This window comes from Populus nigra, chromosome 5, assembly GCF_951802175.1.
Source record: "Populus nigra chromosome 5, ddPopNigr1.1, whole genome shotgun sequence".
Lineage (NCBI taxonomy): Eukaryota > Viridiplantae > Streptophyta > Magnoliopsida > Malpighiales > Salicaceae > Populus > Populus nigra.
In genome coordinates, this window is record NC_084856.1 from 5,252,128 (window position 1) to 5,270,155 (window position 18,028).

At 38.6% G+C, this 18,028-nt stretch overlaps 1 protein-coding gene across 1 annotated transcript in view; it reads right to left on the reverse strand.

Moving 5' to 3' along the window:
* The window catches only part of LOC133694306 (ATPase 8, plasma membrane-type-like), a 28,155-nt gene extending 10,374 nt beyond the window's left edge, over positions 1–17,781 (reverse strand). The window contains exon 1 of the mRNA XM_062115795.1: positions 17,434–17,781. Within this exon, the coding sequence (XP_061971779.1) occupies positions 17,434–17,781 (348 nt within the window). The remainder of the gene's footprint in view (positions 1–17,433) is intronic.
* Positions 17,782–18,028: the final 247 nt, after the last annotated feature.

Sequence of the window (18,028 nt, forward strand, 5' to 3'; positions counted from 1 at the left end):
AAGTATCTATTTTTGTTATCATATCATTAAATAAAAATATTATTTTTCAAAAAAAATCTAAACCTAGTTGAGTCCATGATACGATTTATGAGTTTATCGAGTTAAGTTGTCAAGCTCAGGTTGATCTAATATGTCACTCTCTCAATAAAAAAAAAAAGAATCATGTCATCTTGTTTTTTAAGCCAAACCACGTTTTTACCAATCATTTGGGTTGTCTTTACACTCATCAAGTTAGTTGGGTCATGTAGAGGCAACTCCTATGCGAGTTGATTTTAAACTTGAGCTAGGCAATGAATTGAGTCAAGAAGTTTTAAGGTTGACCTGCTGGATTAGGTTTAATAACAATGTTAACTAGTTCATTTTAAAAAAAAATCCATCTTCCAATCTTTCTCTTTCATTGAATCCTTTGTAGCTTTTTTTTCTTTCTAATTCCATCCTTCAATGTTTGCTTGATTTTGGATTGGTATTTATAATTTATTTCATTTTGCTTTCTATGAAGTTATCGCAATCTCAAACAAATATCCCTATATTTAATTGATATTTAATTTTTCAAGCGTCTATTTTTTTATATATCATATCATTATGTAAGAAATAGTTTAAAAAACATAAAGTTGTTAAATCCAGTAGAATACATGATCAGAGTTGCAGGTTTGGTTATAAAGTCAAGTCAATCTAATATATTATCGTTTTAATATTAAAAAAAAAAATATTTTGAATTAATTACTATGAAATGCATTTTCATTGGGTTTAAGAATCTAGTATATATGCTACATTTTCCCCGACTAAACACTACAAAAAATTATCACTAAAATGCATTTTCATTGGGTTTGGTTCCTGATGGCAGTTTAATTTTGTCCGAGGTTTTCTTACTTTCTTCTAGCTACCTTTTTCATTTAAATATTGATTTTTTTTGTCTTTTGCACTTGTACATAATAATTGTTAAATATTCCCTTCATTCTCTTCTTATCATCATTGCAACTAATCATAATAATTTTGTCATGTATAGCAATGATAGCATTATTGAAATGAAAAAATTGAAAATAATATAGTACGTACCTTATGATAGCTAAATTTTCCAAAGCTGCTGGATAGTGACAGTGACCTCAGGCTGACTAGTGGTTTCCTTTATTGGCAGGGGATAGTGAACTGGGTGGTCGATCTCCTCCAGGTTACAGAGATGATTCAGATTCTAGCAAGTGGAAGAAAGCACAAGTTGAACCTACCTTACAAATATTTCTCAAGGTAACACAATGATGCATAGAAGAGTTAATATGTAATCCCTCAAGGTAAGCTAGTCTTCGAACTTTTTGCAGCTCCAGGGTGTTAAGAAATCTAAAGAACACAAGCACAAACTTTATAGAATCAGTGGCACAGTGCAGCCAGGAGAGGCTCTTGCTTCTCAGAGGAAGGGCGAAACCTAACGGTGGAACCATCATTTATAATGAACAAAAATATAACAAGGATTTGGCATACTGTTTGGGATTCTTTTGTACCTGCCTTAATTAAAAGGATTTAAATTTCAAAGTAACACTAAAAAATAATCACTTGATGAAGTTTTACACTTTAACTAATAATTCAAGAAATATAATCAATCTGAAATTTTAACACTTAAGTATTGACAATAAGACATTAATAAAATTCAAGAACAAGAAAAATTTTTGCAAAAAAAAAAATTATAATCATGGAGTTATCCCTGATTTGAGGACAACCATGCAATGAAAGTTCTTGATAGAAAAAATATATATATTCTAGTTTTTTTGGGATTTTTTTGGTGGTTATGAAAATAATTGGCTGCTGGTTAGAAGTCCACTGGTTCATCTTTTGATTATAACTTACTAGTATAAGCCTTCAAGTAACATGTAGATTCTTTTTTGTCTTCAAATTACGTACATTAATCTTTTATTATTATTATTAACGTAGTGTTCGGGTCAGCTTGTGCATATCTCGATTAATCCCACGGGTCCTGAAGTTAACGATCATGTAAATCTCTAGTGACTCTGAGGTTTATGAGATTTAAACTAGTAATTTTTAGAAAAAAAATCTAGAGTCTAATCAGTTAACTTACACTCCTCGTAATTACATTTATTATTTTCTTAAAATTTAAGGATATTGCATCATATAAACTTTTTTTTTATCTTCTAATTATTCACATCGATTGATGCTCACATTTTATATATCTTCACCACAATTGAACTTCTCACGTAACCTTTGATCCATACAAATATGAAATAGCCCATTAATATTATATAAGTCTAGACTTCTACCAAGTTTGATTCATAATCAAGTTTGGTCCATTCTTCCTCTCCCAGACTTTATATTTTCTTAATTAATTTTTATGTATAACACATACACTATGACAAAAGATAGAGTGAAATGGTGCTGAAAGTTTAATTCTATAATAAAATGGGTGAAACAGGATTGGTATTGTGAAGCAGGAAGGTGTTGCATTCACCCACCTTACTTTAAAAAAAACTCTAACTTATGCTGAATCACTTCAAGAGTGTTTGTTTCTATTATTGCTTTTGTTTTTCAAGCAAATCACATAAACAAAATGTTTGATAAAATATAAAATGTTAATTATTGTGTGTGAGACCCACTATAATTTACATTTTGGTCGCAGGTTACCCGAAAGCAGCATGAATCTGCTTCTCCCTTGTGTCGCGTCTTTGCAGAGTGAATTAATTCACTCTACATGAACAATGGAGATGTTCTACACTATTCATGGCCGAATTAGGTCTGGCCCAAACTTAAATGCATTGAATCACGTCTGATCTAGTAAAAAAATTCAATGACATTACATAAATTAGAAGGAGATCATATTATAACGTAGCATTTGCAGAATTTGATTGCAATCCCAATTTTGTTTCTGATGATATTTTACTTGATTTTGTTGCACGCTCAAAAAACCATGAAAAGTGTAGTCCTTGTCGGATGAATTTTGTACGTGATGGAATTGTAGATAGATTAATTGAATAATAAAAAATATTTGATATAAAGTTTTATTTATTTAATGATGTAATAGTAGTAGTTAAATCTACAATATTTAAATTAAAAACATCAATATTAATATATATCCTTTTTAGTTAACCAAATACATTAAACTATTTTTTATTCAACCTCAATATAAACCACAGTTTTAACCAAACTTATATAAATACCAAACCAACCTTAACCAAAAGAACTTTTATAAAACAACTTTATTCAAACCACAACCACAAAAACTACTACAATACTAAACACACCGTCTTCCTAATGAGTTAACTAGGCAACAGAAGAAAAAAAAGGGTTGTAGATGTTATTCATGAGCCGGGCATTGAAACATGATTTCCTGGTGGATCACTACCTTTTATGCCTTAAATTGACATTCGACTTGTTATTCTATCGCTATCAGTGTTATAAAATTTTTCTTAGTGATCTGAATAAAAATCTTAATATTAATTTAGATTAATTGTTTATTTAGTTCAACTACAAGGTAAAGCATATAAATTGATGTAGATGGGTTTGAATTTTTTTAAGATTCTAAATAGTTTGATAAGGATTTTTTATCAATGGATTATGCAAACAAACTTAGCAAACTCTTTTATGGACACGTGGGATTACACCTAAAAAGATGCCCAATCATTCCCTCTTTTATGGACATGTGGGATAGAATTAAACCTAAAAAAGCCTGATCATTCCAGATTAATTGTTTAATATAAAAGGATTATAACTTTTAATTTGACTGTTGGATCGGACTCGAATTTTATCGGATTATTTTGTATGCCTAGTTTTATAAGAGACTTAGCTTGACGTAACTAGCCAAGTTTCAAAAGACCCTCAAATTAGACCATGAAAATGTTGTTTGAGATAATTTTATTATTTTCCCTTAATTTTTTCAGATTGTATATTAATTTTGGATTTTTTTCTTTTTTTTTTTTTTTATTTTAAGGATTTTGATTTTTTTACCTTTTAGAGGTTGAATTCTTACCTATTTAAGAAGTTGTACATCTCTTATAAAGATAGAATATATTAGAATTATATTTTAAAATAAAACTACAAGTCAAGGTTCTTAAGGTGGAAACTTATTTGGTCAAAACCTTATCTTTCTAATTGCTTGATGTTTTTCTTTATTTATGCTTCCATCTGCATCATGTATACTATACACATAGGATCACAATAATAAAAAAATCATGCTTGAATGAGATTGCATAAATTTAAACTAGATTATTTAGTAGCATTTACTTGTTGAAGTATTTAGAATCTAATTTTGATTATGATAATTTGTTTGTTTTCAAGGATCACTTCTCTAGCCTTAAGGTTTTATTTCTCATCTCTTGGTACAAATGAAATGGTTGTTGTCGCGGAGTGCGCGACGTCGCGGCGATCGTCCACCCTCAGGATATGTAATGGGGGGTATATATATCAGGTAAATATGGGGAGACAAGGAGTTCTTTGTCTCTTAACAATGAAAAAATTGGTGTGGGAGTCGTCACCTAGTATTTTGGTCACTAGGAACCCTAACTGGTCTCAGAGATCGGGCACGGGGACTGGTTGCGTAAAGGGAAGGTATTAGCACCCCAAATACGCCCTACCTAAGGTAAGCTGCTCTGTTTATTTGTCTGATAAAATCAAGGTCCCGTTGTGTTTCCTAGTTGTTGGTCCATCTATGGTTCAAGAAAAGTCCTCCTCAATAAGGAGGTCCTTATCTTATCGGGTAAAACCTAACCGTTCTAATGTCTATATATAAAAAAACATATTTAATATCAGGAAAACGTTGTGTATAAATTCATAATCCCATATCTGAAAATAAAACAAAGAGATTTTTTAGAATTTTTGAAATATTGGCCTAGTTCTCATGGCTTGAATAAACTGGTTATTAAAGCCAAAATGCATGTTAAAACATATATTGTTTTTGAAAATTTTCTTTTGTTGTGTGAAAATATGATGTTATGATATTTTTATATATATATTGGAGAGACTAGGCCGTATTTTAAAACAAAAACATTTTTTAATTATGTATATTTTTTTTGATGTTTTGACGCAAATCGGGTATTTTAATACTGGGTTGGTATTCTTACGGTATAAAAATACAACCAAATATTAATCCACTTTGATAAAAATATGCAGAAAAATCAAAAATATTTTTAAAGATATTTAGGAAATTTTTGAAAGCAAAAGACATTTTTTATTTTGAAAATCTTTGACGCTTTGCTGAAAACTGGGTATTTTAATACCGGATTTGTATCTTTACAGTATAAAAATACAAACCGATATTAATCAAAATACAGTAATAAAATTACAGAAAATCATATATTTTTTTAATAATTTTTACAGAATTTTCTTAAAATTTTTTTCATATATATATATATATATATATATATATATATATATATATAAATATATAAAATACAAAATATAATATATATATATATAATATATAATATTAAATCGGGCTGGGCCGGTCTCAGCCCCAAGTGTTGGGCCGATTTTGGCCCAAAATGTATTGGGCCGATTTCGGCCCAAAAAACCTAATATTCCCTTCTGGGCCAGGCCCGGCCCAGAAGGCAGGGCTGGGCCAGGATCCGCCTGACCCAGCAAACAAAACGGGCGGGGGGAATTATTTCCCCCCCACCCCTGCATGCAGAACGCTATTCGTTCTGCATGCAGAGAAGGAAAAAAAAAACACAAGAGTGAAGGTGGAGAAGAGTTACCTGGCGCAGGAGGGGTGGCGTCCTGCTGCGTTTCTGGCGGTGCTGCGGTGGAGGCCGGCGGCGACTCGCTGGCGGCGACTCCAAACAGCGGCGCTGCTGTCTCAAGCAGCGGAGAGAGGGATTCTTCCTCTTTCCTTCTCCTCTGCTTCCTTCCCTCTTCTTCTGCTGCTGTTTTTTTTAGTTTTTCCTTTCTCTCTTCGGTTCTTCCCTTTTGTGTTCCCTTCCTTTTTTTTTTTTCACTTTCTTCTCTCCGTTCTCTCTCTTTCGTCTCTTCCTCCTCCTTCCTTTCGGTTTCTTTCCCTCTTCTTCTTCTCTGTTTTTTTTCTTCCCCCCGTTTTTCCCTCTCTCAGTCCTTGGGCTCTATTTATAGAGGCTAAGGGTGCTGCCTTTTACAGCTCTTATGGGAGTAGTCGGCTGGTCGGCCATTGGGCGCGACTGCCAAGGTTCGGTGGGTGGTGCGCGGTGGGTGGTCGGCCATTGTGTTCGGTCGGTGGGCTCCAGGCGAGAAAGAGAGAGGCCGGCCAAAAAATTCAAAAAAAAGCAACCTTTTTCCTTCTTCCCCGCTGCCTGTTCGGGGGGGAAGAAGAAAGATGAACAGTGTCGTTCAAAACGACACCGTTCTGCTCTTTCCTTCTTTTTTTTTTTAATATATGAAACGGCGTCGTTTTGGAGAAAACGCGTTGTTTTATTTAAATGTGGTGCCAGAACGCGCCAAAGTCCAAATCAGCCCTCAATCATCTTTTGTCCCTTCAATTGCATCCCTGCCGAATTCGAACCCCGTCCCTATATTTGGCCGCGTTTTTCACTTTGGTCCTTGGCCTCTGAATTATGCAATTGAGCCCTTAATTGATCAATAAACTTCCAATTTCTTCAATCAGAGCCCTGATTTCGTTAATTGCAGCCCCTATACTTACGCGCCTTTTTCAATTTGGTCCTTGGTTTCAGATTTCTTCAATTAAGTCCCTAATTGGCCCTTAAACTTCAATATTTATGCAATTAAGCCCCTGATTTGACTTAATAAATTTCCCAAAAAATATATTTTGGCCCCAGAACTTAAATTTCTTCTAATTAAAGCCCAAATTGACTTAAAAATCAATTTTTCTTGCAATCAAATACCTTATAAAATCATTTAAAAATCCAATTAAATCCAAAAACATCCAAATTTGGGCTTTTCTCCTCAAATTTCAAATTTTCCTTCTCAACAGGGCTCTCCTCCTTCAAGAATATATTGTCAAAAATCCAACCTTTGTATTTTTAACCTCATTGACCAATTTTCCGACAATTTTCTGAGCGTTTCTGCCTCCTGTTATTTTTTCTTAACCTCCTTTGGTTATATATATATTTTTATATATATATTTTGTGGGGGATCCAAAAATGGATTACAACAGATGCCCCCTCTTTATAATGCTTACGGAGCAGGGATTTTGCGCAGTAAGTTTTATAAAGATAAACCCCAAAACAGAACTCCCAGAACTGATCTGGTTGAAGCTTGATTGATCTGATACTTGTCTTTTATAGCAATCTCAACTTGGAATCCCATCTGGCGATTCCATTTAACCAACATGAAATATGAGGTCTCATCTGGCAACCTCCTTTAACCAATATCAAAATACGAGATCCCTTCTGGCGACCTCCTTGAATGAATATCGAAATACGAGATCCCTTCTGGCGATCTCCTTTAATCAACTTGGAATCCCATCTGGCGATTCCCTTTTTTTCTCTTTTTGTTTTTCTTTTTTACCAATACGAAAATACGAGGTCCCATCTGGCGACCTCCAAATAGCGAAGCACGAGATCCCTTCTGGCGATCTCCTTCAACTTGGAATCCCATCTGGCGATTCCTTTTATTCAAACGAAAAATGGGGTCCCATCTGGCGATTCCTTTTATTCAAACGAAAAATGGGGTCCCATCTGGCGATTCCTTTTATTCAAACGAAAAATGGGGTCCCATCTGGCGACCTCCAAATAGCGAAACGCGAGATCCCTTCTGGCGACCTCCAAATAGCGAAACGCGAGATCCCTTCTGGCGATCTTTTTTTATTCAACTTGGAATCCCATCTGGCGATTCCTTTTAACCAACATGTAAAACGAGGTCCCATCTGGCGACCTCAAATAGCGAAACACGAGATCCCTTCTGGCGATCTCCTTTAATCAACTTGGAATCCCATCTGGCGATTCCCTTTTTTTCTCCTTTTGTTTTTCTTTTTTACCAATACGAAAATACGAGGTCCCATCTGGCGACCTCCAAATAGCGAAGCACGAGATCCCTTCTGGCGATCTCCTTCAACTTGGAATCCCATCTGGCGATTCCTTTTATTCAAACGAAAAATAGGGTCCCATCTGGCGATTCCTTTTATTCAAACGAAAAATGGGGTCCCATCTGGCGACCTCCAAATAGCGAAACGCGAGATCCCTTCTGGCGATCTTGTTTTATTCAACTTGGAATCCCATCTGGCGATTCCTTTTAACCAATATGTAAAACGAGGTCCCATCTGGCGACCTCAAATAGCGAAACACGAGATCCCTTATGACGATCTCCTTTAACTTGGAATCCCATCTGGCGATTCCTTTTATTAGCCAACATGAAAAAACGAGGTCCCATCTGGCGACCCCAAATAGCGAAACACGAGATCCCTTCTGGCGATCTCTTTTAATCAACTTGGAATCCCATCTGGCGATTCCTTTTATTAACCAACATGAAAAAACAAGGTCCCATCTGGCGACCCCAAATAGCGAAACACGAGATCCCTTCTGGCGATCTCCTTTAATCAACTTGGAATCCCATCTGGCGATTCCTTTTATTCAACATGTAATACGAGGTCCCATCTGGCGACCTCAAGTAGTGAAACACGAGATCCCTTCTGGCGATCTTCTTTAATCAACTTGGAATCCCATCTGGCGATTCCTTTTATAACCAACATGAAAAAACGAGGTCCCATCTGGCGACCTCCAAACAGCAAAACACGAGATCCCTTCTGGCGATCTCCTTTAACTTGGAATCCCATCTGGCGATTCCTTTTATTAACCAACATGAAAAACGAGGTCTCATCTGGCGACCCCAAATAGCGAAACACGAGATCCCTTCTGGCGATCTCCTTTAACTTGGAATTCCATCTGGCGATTCCTTTTATTCAAACGAAATACGAGGTCCCATCTGGCGACCTCCAAATAGCAAAACACGAGATCCCTTCTGGCGATCTCCTTCAATCTTGGAATCCCATCTGGCGATTCCTTTTATTCAAACGGAATATGAAATATGAGGTCCCATCTGGCGACCTCCCAATAGCGAAATACGAGATCCCTTCTGGCGATCTCCTTCAATCTGGGAATCCCATCTGGCGATTCTTTTTATTCAAAGCTGAAATACAATGTCGTTCTTCCTGATGGCAGGGTTCAAAACTTTTCATTTTCTCTCTTTGTCTTGTTCTTTTTGTTGTCCCAGAATCCACTATGGTTCGAAACCGTGATTCTTTGCTATCGCCCACTATGATTCTTTCTTCGTCTCCAATCTTGCTGGAATGTATTAAGAACTCCTCCTGCAATGATTCAGAAAGCATATATGCAATGATTTATGATTAGATGCCATGCATGCATTCGTACCTGATTTTGAAACATAGGCCCCATCCTCTTCTTCTAGTTCACGAGACTCCCTCTTAACATGAGCTTGTTTTTTGAAGTCGTATGCTGGATTCATCTCTCGTGTTGTCTCTGACTTTCTTCAAGTAGTCCTTTTCCCAAAATGTATGACTTGTTATTGCCTTTTTGTCATGCTTTTGTCAAATGCTTTAGCTTGGTTTTTAAATCTACAAGCCTTTGTACATTTTAAACCCGTAAAACTTTTCATGAAAACATCTCTTATTGCCCCCAGTGTAGGGGTGTGATTCTAGTCTAGGCTTTTGTATAGAGAAGAAATTCGTTCAGCCGATGCTAAACGTTTTAGGTGCGATAACAACAAGATATGCACTGCTAGGATTAATGTAAAAATGATTGTTGTGAGATCAATGCAAAAGAGAAAGAAGTCAATGGCCAAACTTTGCTTTATTGATTTAGAAGCCTACATCAAGCATAATATCTTTTTACAGAGTCAGAATTCACAGGTCGAGCTAGGTCTTCTCCATCCATTCTAGCCAACTTCAGTGCTCCTCCTGAGAATGCCTTCTTTACTACGTAAGGACCCTCATAATTCGGTGCCCATTTGCTTTGATCATCTCCAGGTAGTGACAATATTTTCTTCAATACTAGATCCCCTTCTTGAAACAACCGTGGTCTAACCTTTTTATCATACGCCTTAGCCATTCGTTTCTGGTAAAGTTGGTGATGACATATTGCCGCCATCCTCTTTTCACTGATCAGGTTCAGTTGCTCGTATCTCACTTTGGCCCACTCGGCCTCTTCTAATTCGGAGTCCATCAACACTCTTAACGATGGGATTTCTACTTCCAAAGGCATCACTGCTTCCATACCGTACACCAGAGAATATGGGGTAGTCCCTGTCGAGGTCCTGACTGTAGTGCGGTATGCATGAAGAGCGAATGACAACATCTCATGCCAATCTCTATATGTGACTACCATTTTCTGAATAATCTTCTTGATGTTCTTGTTGGCGGCTTCTACTGCGCCATTCATCTTTGGTCGGTATGGTGAAGAATTCGAATGCTTGATTTTCCATTTAGTACACAGCTCTGCTATCATTTTGCCATTGAAATTCTGTGCATTATCTGTCACTATCTTTTCCGGAGGACCATATCGACAAATCAAGTCCTTCTCTATAAACGTCTTCACTACGTTCTGTGTTACGTAGGCATATGAACTGGCTTCCACCCACTTTGTGAAGTAGTCAATAGCTACGAGGATGAATCTATGACCATTGCTAGCTTTTGGGTTAACAGGACCGATCACGTCGATTCCCCACATTGCAAACGGCCAAGGAGATATCAGATTAAATAGCGGAGCTGGCAGCATATTGACCTTATCACTGTAAACTTGACATTTATGACATTTCCTGACATAGTCGATACAGTCTTTCTCTAGTGTCATCCAAAAGTAACCAGCCCTTTGGATTTTCCTTGCTATCATATGCCCACTAGCATGGGTTGAGCAAATCCCCTCATGGACCTCCCGTAATGCCTTTCTAGCATCTGCCTCATTCAAACACCTTAGCAGGGTTCCATCAAATGATCTTTTGTACAAAATCTCTCCATCTAAATAGAAGTCTATAGCCAACCTTCTCAAGGTTTTCTTATCTGTTTTGGAAGCTCCCATCGGATATTCATGATTTTGCACAAGGTTCTTGATATCATAATACCAAGGTTGTCCGTCTATCTCTCCTTCAACTAAGCAACAGTGAGCTGGGTCATTTCTAATGTCAATGTGTACCGGTTGTACCTTGCACTTGAGATCAATGGTAGTCATAGCAGCTAACGTGGCCAAAGCATCCACAAAATGGTTCCCTTCCCTTCCCAGATGGGTGAATCTAATTTCTTCAAATTCCTTTGCTAACGTGGATAGGTATTCCTGGTACGGCCTCAACTTTTCCTCCTTGGTTTGCCATTCCCCTTTAACCTGACAAATAATCAACATTGAATCTCTATATACATCTATCTTCTTTATCTTCAACTCTAATGCCGCTTCTAAACCGAGGATACAAGCTTCATACTCAGCTGTATTGTTGGTGCACTCGAAATGCAGTTTAACCGAAACTGGATACTGTTTCTTATCGGGAGAGATTATTACCGCACCGGCCCCGTTACCATATACATTCACTGCACCGTTAAAAAACATTGTCCACCAATCTGTCTTCTCTTCTTCTTTCTCTATTGACAATATATCTTCATCAGGGAAGTCAAAATCCAAAGGTTCGTAATCTTCAACAGCATTATCGGCCAGATGGTCCGCGATTGCACTTCCTTTCACGGCTTTCCTTGTCATATATACTATGTCATATTCTGCCAATAAAACTTGCCACCTTGCAATTCGACTTGAGAGAAAGGGCTTGTTACAAATATACCTCAGAGGATCCACTTTTGAAATTAACCAAGTGGTATAGTATAACATATAATGTCGCAACCTCTTTGCCGCCCACAACAAAGCCTTTCTATCTCTGTGTATCTAGACTCGCATTCAGTGAATTTTTTACTTAAGTAATAAATGGCTCTTTCCTTCCTTCCGGTTTCATCATGCTGTCCCAATACACATCCCATGGCTGCTTCAGTTACTGTGAGATATAGTACTAGAGGCTTTCCTGATACTGGAGGAACCAGTAAAGGTGGATTTTGTAAATAATACTTGATTTTATTGAATGCCTTCTCACACTCCTCATTCCAGGTTCCGGGATTCTTTTTCCTTAGTAGTCGGAATATAGGTTCACACGTTGTTGTTAGCTGAGCTATAAACCGAGCAATGTAGTTTAACCTTCCCAAGAATCCTCTTACTTCTTTCTCCGTCTTGGGGGATGACATGGCTTGGATGGCCCTTACTTTATCTGGATCCACCTCTATACCTCTATCACTTACCACAAATCCTAACAGCTTGCCCGATTTAACTCTGAATGAACATTTTGCAGGATTAAGCCTTAGTTCATATTTCCTCAACCTCTCAAACAACTTCCTCAAAACTTCAACATGATCTTCTCCCCTTTTAGACTTGGCAATCATGTCGTCTACATACACCTCAATTTCCTTGTGCATCATGTCGTGGAACAAAGTCACCATTGCTCTTTGATAGGTCGCTCCTGCATTCTTCAATCCAAATGGCATGACCTTGTAGCAGAATGTTCCCCAAGGTGTGACAAAAGTTGTTTTCACCTTATCCTCTGGAGCCATTTTTATCTGGTTGTATCCTGAAAAACCATCCATAAAGGAATATGTAGAACTCCGGGCAGCGTTGTCTACTAAAACATCTATGTGTGGTAGAGGAAAATCATCATTGGGACTAGCTTTATTCAAATTCTGAAAATCCACGCACACTCTAATCTTCCCCTTTTTCTTAGGTACCACAACAATGTTAGATACCCATTGTGGGTACCTAACTACTTCTAGAAAGCCAGCATCCCATTGCTTCTCGAGTTCTGTCTAGACCTTCATCCAAACATCCGGGTGGGCCCTCCTCAGCTTCTGCTTGACTGGCTTACAACCTTCCTCCAACGGTATCTTATGTACTACAATATTTGTATCCAAACCAGGCATATCTTCATAGGACCAAGCAAAGACATCTGAATATTCTTGTAATAGGGCGATCATTTTTATCCTTTGCTCAGAAGTAATTAAGGTACCTATTTTTAACTCCTTCTTGAACTGATCACTGCCTACATTGATGGTTTCGAGTTCCTCTGCAGCAGGTTTCCAAGTTTGTTCCTGTTGTTCTACTAGCCTGGTGAATTCACTAATATTGCTTTCATCCCACTCTTCTTCTTCCATAGTTATCACATGTTCATTCAAGTTTGGCCATTTATTCTTGATGCTAAATGTTTATGATGTTGCAGGAGATCCGCTTTCAGGATTCCTGAAAGCGGGAAGTGTTTGGTGTAAATGCATAAGAAAAGAAGGCAATTTGTGAAAAGTGCATGATCTCATAATTTATTTGAAGAAAAGGTGGGCTCCATAACAAACATAAAATCTAGCTGACATCATGAGCCTTGATTGTCAACTAGAGGAAATAAAAAAACAAACATAAGCAATGACAAAAGCATGCTAAGGCAAACAAAGTTGGTTTACATTTTGAAAACCACTGGAGCTTCTTGGGTCACCCAGTTCTGGAACTTCTCGTCCTGAGCCAACTTGCGCACAAAGGTTTTGGCGGAGACGTCTTCTATGGTGTAGACCGTCAGTTGTGGGAGTGCTTCATCTCCCTTTCTTGCTACTGTCTTCCTGTTATCTCCTTCCACCTTGTTTTCTCCCAAGGTATTTATGCTCATGTTTGACAGCTCTTGATCAAGGCTTTCAGCTTCTTTACCATGTTGTATTATGTATGCAGCTTTTGGGAATGACACGCTAAGAGGAGGGATTTCTAGCTTTTCTTCCTCAGGCTCTCTTCCTTTAATTCTAGCCATCCTTCTTGCCCTTCTCCGACCAGCAGCCCACCGATAATCCTCTTGGCTAGGTTGATATCCTAACCCAAATTTTTGAGTAGCATTTTTCATCATTGTCGGACTAACCCCTTCTGGTATCCCGATAATAAGGTTATACTGAAATGGGATCCCACGGTTCAAGAAGCATAGACTCGCCATCCTTGTTGCTTCTAAGATCCTTGGCCTTCTTAACACTGTGTTCTCCGGCACCCAATCAGTGTTCACAATCTCAAAGGCATGGATATTGTTATCCTTGCAATCACCTGCTTCGATAAAAGGCACAACCACATTCTTTATCATGGATACTGTCTCCTCGGCCTTGACAGTTACCAACATCCCGTTCATGATATACTTCAGGCATTGGTGCAATGACGAAGCTACTGCCCCTACTGCATGAATCCAAGGTCTTCCTAACAACATACTATAGGAAGGGTGGATATCCATAACCTGAAGTGTTACTAGGAACATTTGTGGTCCCACATACAACTCCACTTCCAAAGTCCCAATTATTGGTCTAGGTGAGCCATCATACGCTCTGGCCATCATAGTACTCGGTTTTATATGGGACTCATCGATCGGCATTTCTTCTAGAATATGCTTTGGCAACACATTAAGGGCCGAGCCATTATCAATGAGTACTTTTCCTATGAGGCAGTCCTTGCACCTAACCGTAATGTATAAGGGCTTGTTATGTCCGGTACCTTCAGCATCAAGTTCATCAGCCGTGAAGTACAGGTAATTAGTTGCATGGATCCTCCCCACCAGATACTCCATGGTTTTATGTTCAATGTCTTGGGGTACATATGCCTCATTCAGTACCTTTTGCAAGGCATTTTGATGCGGCTCAGAGCTGAGTATCAAGGACATCAGGGAGATCCTAGCTGGAGTCTTCTTTAGTTGATCTACTATGCAATATTCACTATAATTGATCAACTTCAGGAATTCATTTGACTCCTCTTCCGTTACCGGCTTATTAACTTCTAGTGCTTTGTCCAGATCTACCACTTCTTTGCCCTTTGCCTTCCTCAACTCCTCGGGCGTAAAGCAACGACCACTCCTGGTTAAGCCACTTATCTCAGTCTGGAACAAAGGAGCTCGAACGTTGGAGGTATAACCATAATTATAAGGCATGGCATTGTGATTCCCTTTTGTGTAGGATGGTTTGACCAAGATTAACCTTGGGGGCCCATTAGCCGTTTGTTGGATCCTGCATACTCCTGTCATCTCATCTTGACCTTCCATCATGCTCACCTCACCCCTGCTCTCCATGGGTTCAATTCTCAATTGCCCTATTTTTAACATTTTTGCAATCTTTTCATGAAACTCGATGCAATCTTCAATATTGTGTCCATCTCTTCCATGGAACTCACAATAATCACCTCCCGCCGGATGGCTTCCCACATTCGCCTCTAGAAATCCTGATCGTAGTAACATGTCGTACATCTTTTCCATAGACACCTTCAACATCTTGCATTGATTTCCCACCTCTATCATGCCTATTCCACTACTGCTTGAGGCATGTTTAGGCAACGGGTTTGAATTAATGTTGGGCTTGTCTTCAAAGGATACCCACCCTATCTTAATAAGCTCCAACAACCTTTTCTTGAAAGCGTAACAGGTTTCAATCCCATGCCCGGGATTACCCGCATGGTACTCACAAGTCAACTCGGGCTTGTACCAAATTAGGAATGGTGGTTGTAATGGTAGTGTAGGGATAGGAGCGATGTGCCCAATGCTCAATAGTTTGGCGTACATGTCCTTCAAAGGCATGGGTAGTGGCGGTAGTTGTTTTGAAGGGTATCTTATATAGGGTCTTTGGTAGTGATTTTGGTGGTTTGACTGATTATTTGTTCGATTAGGGGAAAAAGGTTGGTTAAAGTTCATGTGTGAGAATTGAGAGGTAGGTACTTGTGGATTGTGAGAATCTACTTTCTTGCCTCTATACCCGCCTTCCAAGTGGTTAATATCACCTTCCCTCTTTCTTCCAATAAAACCCTTCTTTTCTACTGGCATTGCTATTCGCCCAGCTTTAATCCCTTGTTCTATCCTCTCAGCTATGCGTACCGCATCATAGAAATGTTGAGAGGAGCTACCCATTAGGTGCTCATAATAAGGTGCCTTGAAGGTATTGGCAAACAAGCTCACCATTTCTGTTTCTATCAAAGGGGGTTGGACATGCATGGCCTCATCCCTCCATCTTTGCGCATAAGCCCTTACCGACTCCTGGCTCCTTTTCTCCATTGCCATTAGACTTGTTCGATCAAGAGCGATTTCCATGTTGAACTTCTACTGTTTGAGGAAAGCCTCTACCAAGTCTCTCCAGCTTCTGATCTTGACACTATCTAATCTCATGTACCAACTCAAAGCGGACCCTGAGAGGCTATCCTGAAAGAAATAGATTAGCAACTTATCATCGCGGATCACTTCTGCCATTTTATTGCAGTAGGAACGAAGGTGAGTGTTTGGGCATTCCAAACCAGTGTACTTAATGAACTCTGGTATCCTGAAATCTTTTGGTACCACGATGTTTGGTACCAGACATACTTCAGCTGCTCGCATAGGGTCAAACCAGTCATTACCCTCAACTGCCCTTAATCTTTCTTCCAAAGCAAACAACTTGTCCTGGTCCATCAGACTGGGAGACCTATTATCCAGGGTTCCTTCCGCTGTTAAGTCAACAGTGACTGGAGCATGAGTTGGTAGAATAGGAGTAATAGGCACAAACTGCTGCCCATTGGCCGAGTTTGCCCCCTGGTTTTGAGATGTTTGAGGAATGTGAACTGCTGGTGCTCCTTCAAGCTGTTGTACTGATGTTCCCTCCCCATTCTTAGCTCGTAGAAGCTGCTCTAGTAAGTCAGTTAGCCGAGAAACTTCATTCTTTATGGACTCCAACTCGGTCTGATAATGCGACTCTAAGTGAGCTCTCTCTTCGTTCTTCATTCTTGCTCGAGACCGGGTGTTGTGGATTTTGGATGTGGGACCTATGTTTCACGGTCTGGGATGCATGGAGAAATGTAAATGAATGTATGATAAAGAAACAATGTATGAATGCATATGTAAATATGCATATGTAAAATTTTTTTTTTAAAAAAAACGATCGATGGCCAACATTCCTCTTGTGTAATGGGCATGGACTCTTTTTGTCACGTTCCTTATCAGAAGTAGTTTCTGCTCAAGCTGCTGCTTTGGTAGGCTTATATATATTTTTTACAAAAGATGGGTCAAAGCCCCTTTTCATTAATATTGGCTAATACATCTCTTAAAAAGATGGTACAAAATAATAAAAAGAAAAATACATCAATCTTCCTCTTCATTCATATCTCTAGCCACTGGTAGGAAAGCGAGACCTCGATTCTCAATTTTCTCTAAGAAGGCGTCCGTCTCAGCCAAGCTTCGTCGATAACGAAAGATGTCCCTTCCCACCCTTCGAGCATTGGCTCTAATAATCCGTGCGTGAATGGCAGCTTCATCCATTTGCTCATCTATTTTGGCCATCTTCTCTATAAGCAACATGTTGTTACGATTCAAGGTATGGTTGTTGGTGTCAATCTGTTCTTTATGTTTTTCTGAAACTTCCAACTTTTTGGTCAACTGTTTCACCTTTTCTCGTTCTTTGTCAAACTTCACCTTCAACGTTCTAATTTCAATTTTCTTAGCTGCCAAATCTGCCTTCAAAACCTCCTCTTCATTCCCCTTTCTTCTGAACTCTTGTAATTCAGCTAGGTGACTTTCTCTCATCACGTATTTCTTGTTTAACTCATCATACTTCTCAATTCGGTCCAACAACTCTGTTTGAGCATGTAAGAATTTGTCCTCGACATTCTCTTGATAGCCGTTGAAGTCGGCTTTCAATGCTTCCAATTCAGAGCTGCTTTGCATCCAATCTAAAATCAGTTTTCCTTTTTCTTTCTCAGATTCTTCTATTACGGCCTTTCCTTTGCTCAATTGCAACTCCAACACCCCTATTTTCGCATCTCTGGATTCGAGCTGTTCATTTAGAAACGCTCTACTTTTATCTCCTTCCATCATCATCCTTTCTAATGCTGCTTTATCTCCCTTGCTTTTTCCCAATTCTATTTGGAGCCTTTCTAATTGTTCCATAAGGTCTTCCTCATTACTGACCTTTTTTCTTTTCAACGACCCTTTTTCAATTCGTGAAGGCCCATCTTCTGAACATGGCTTTTTCGGAGCGACAATCGGGGTCAAATTCCTCCACTTTTCATATCCTTCACTTGAGCTCGGGTCTCTCAAACTTTCTGACTCCTTTTGAATC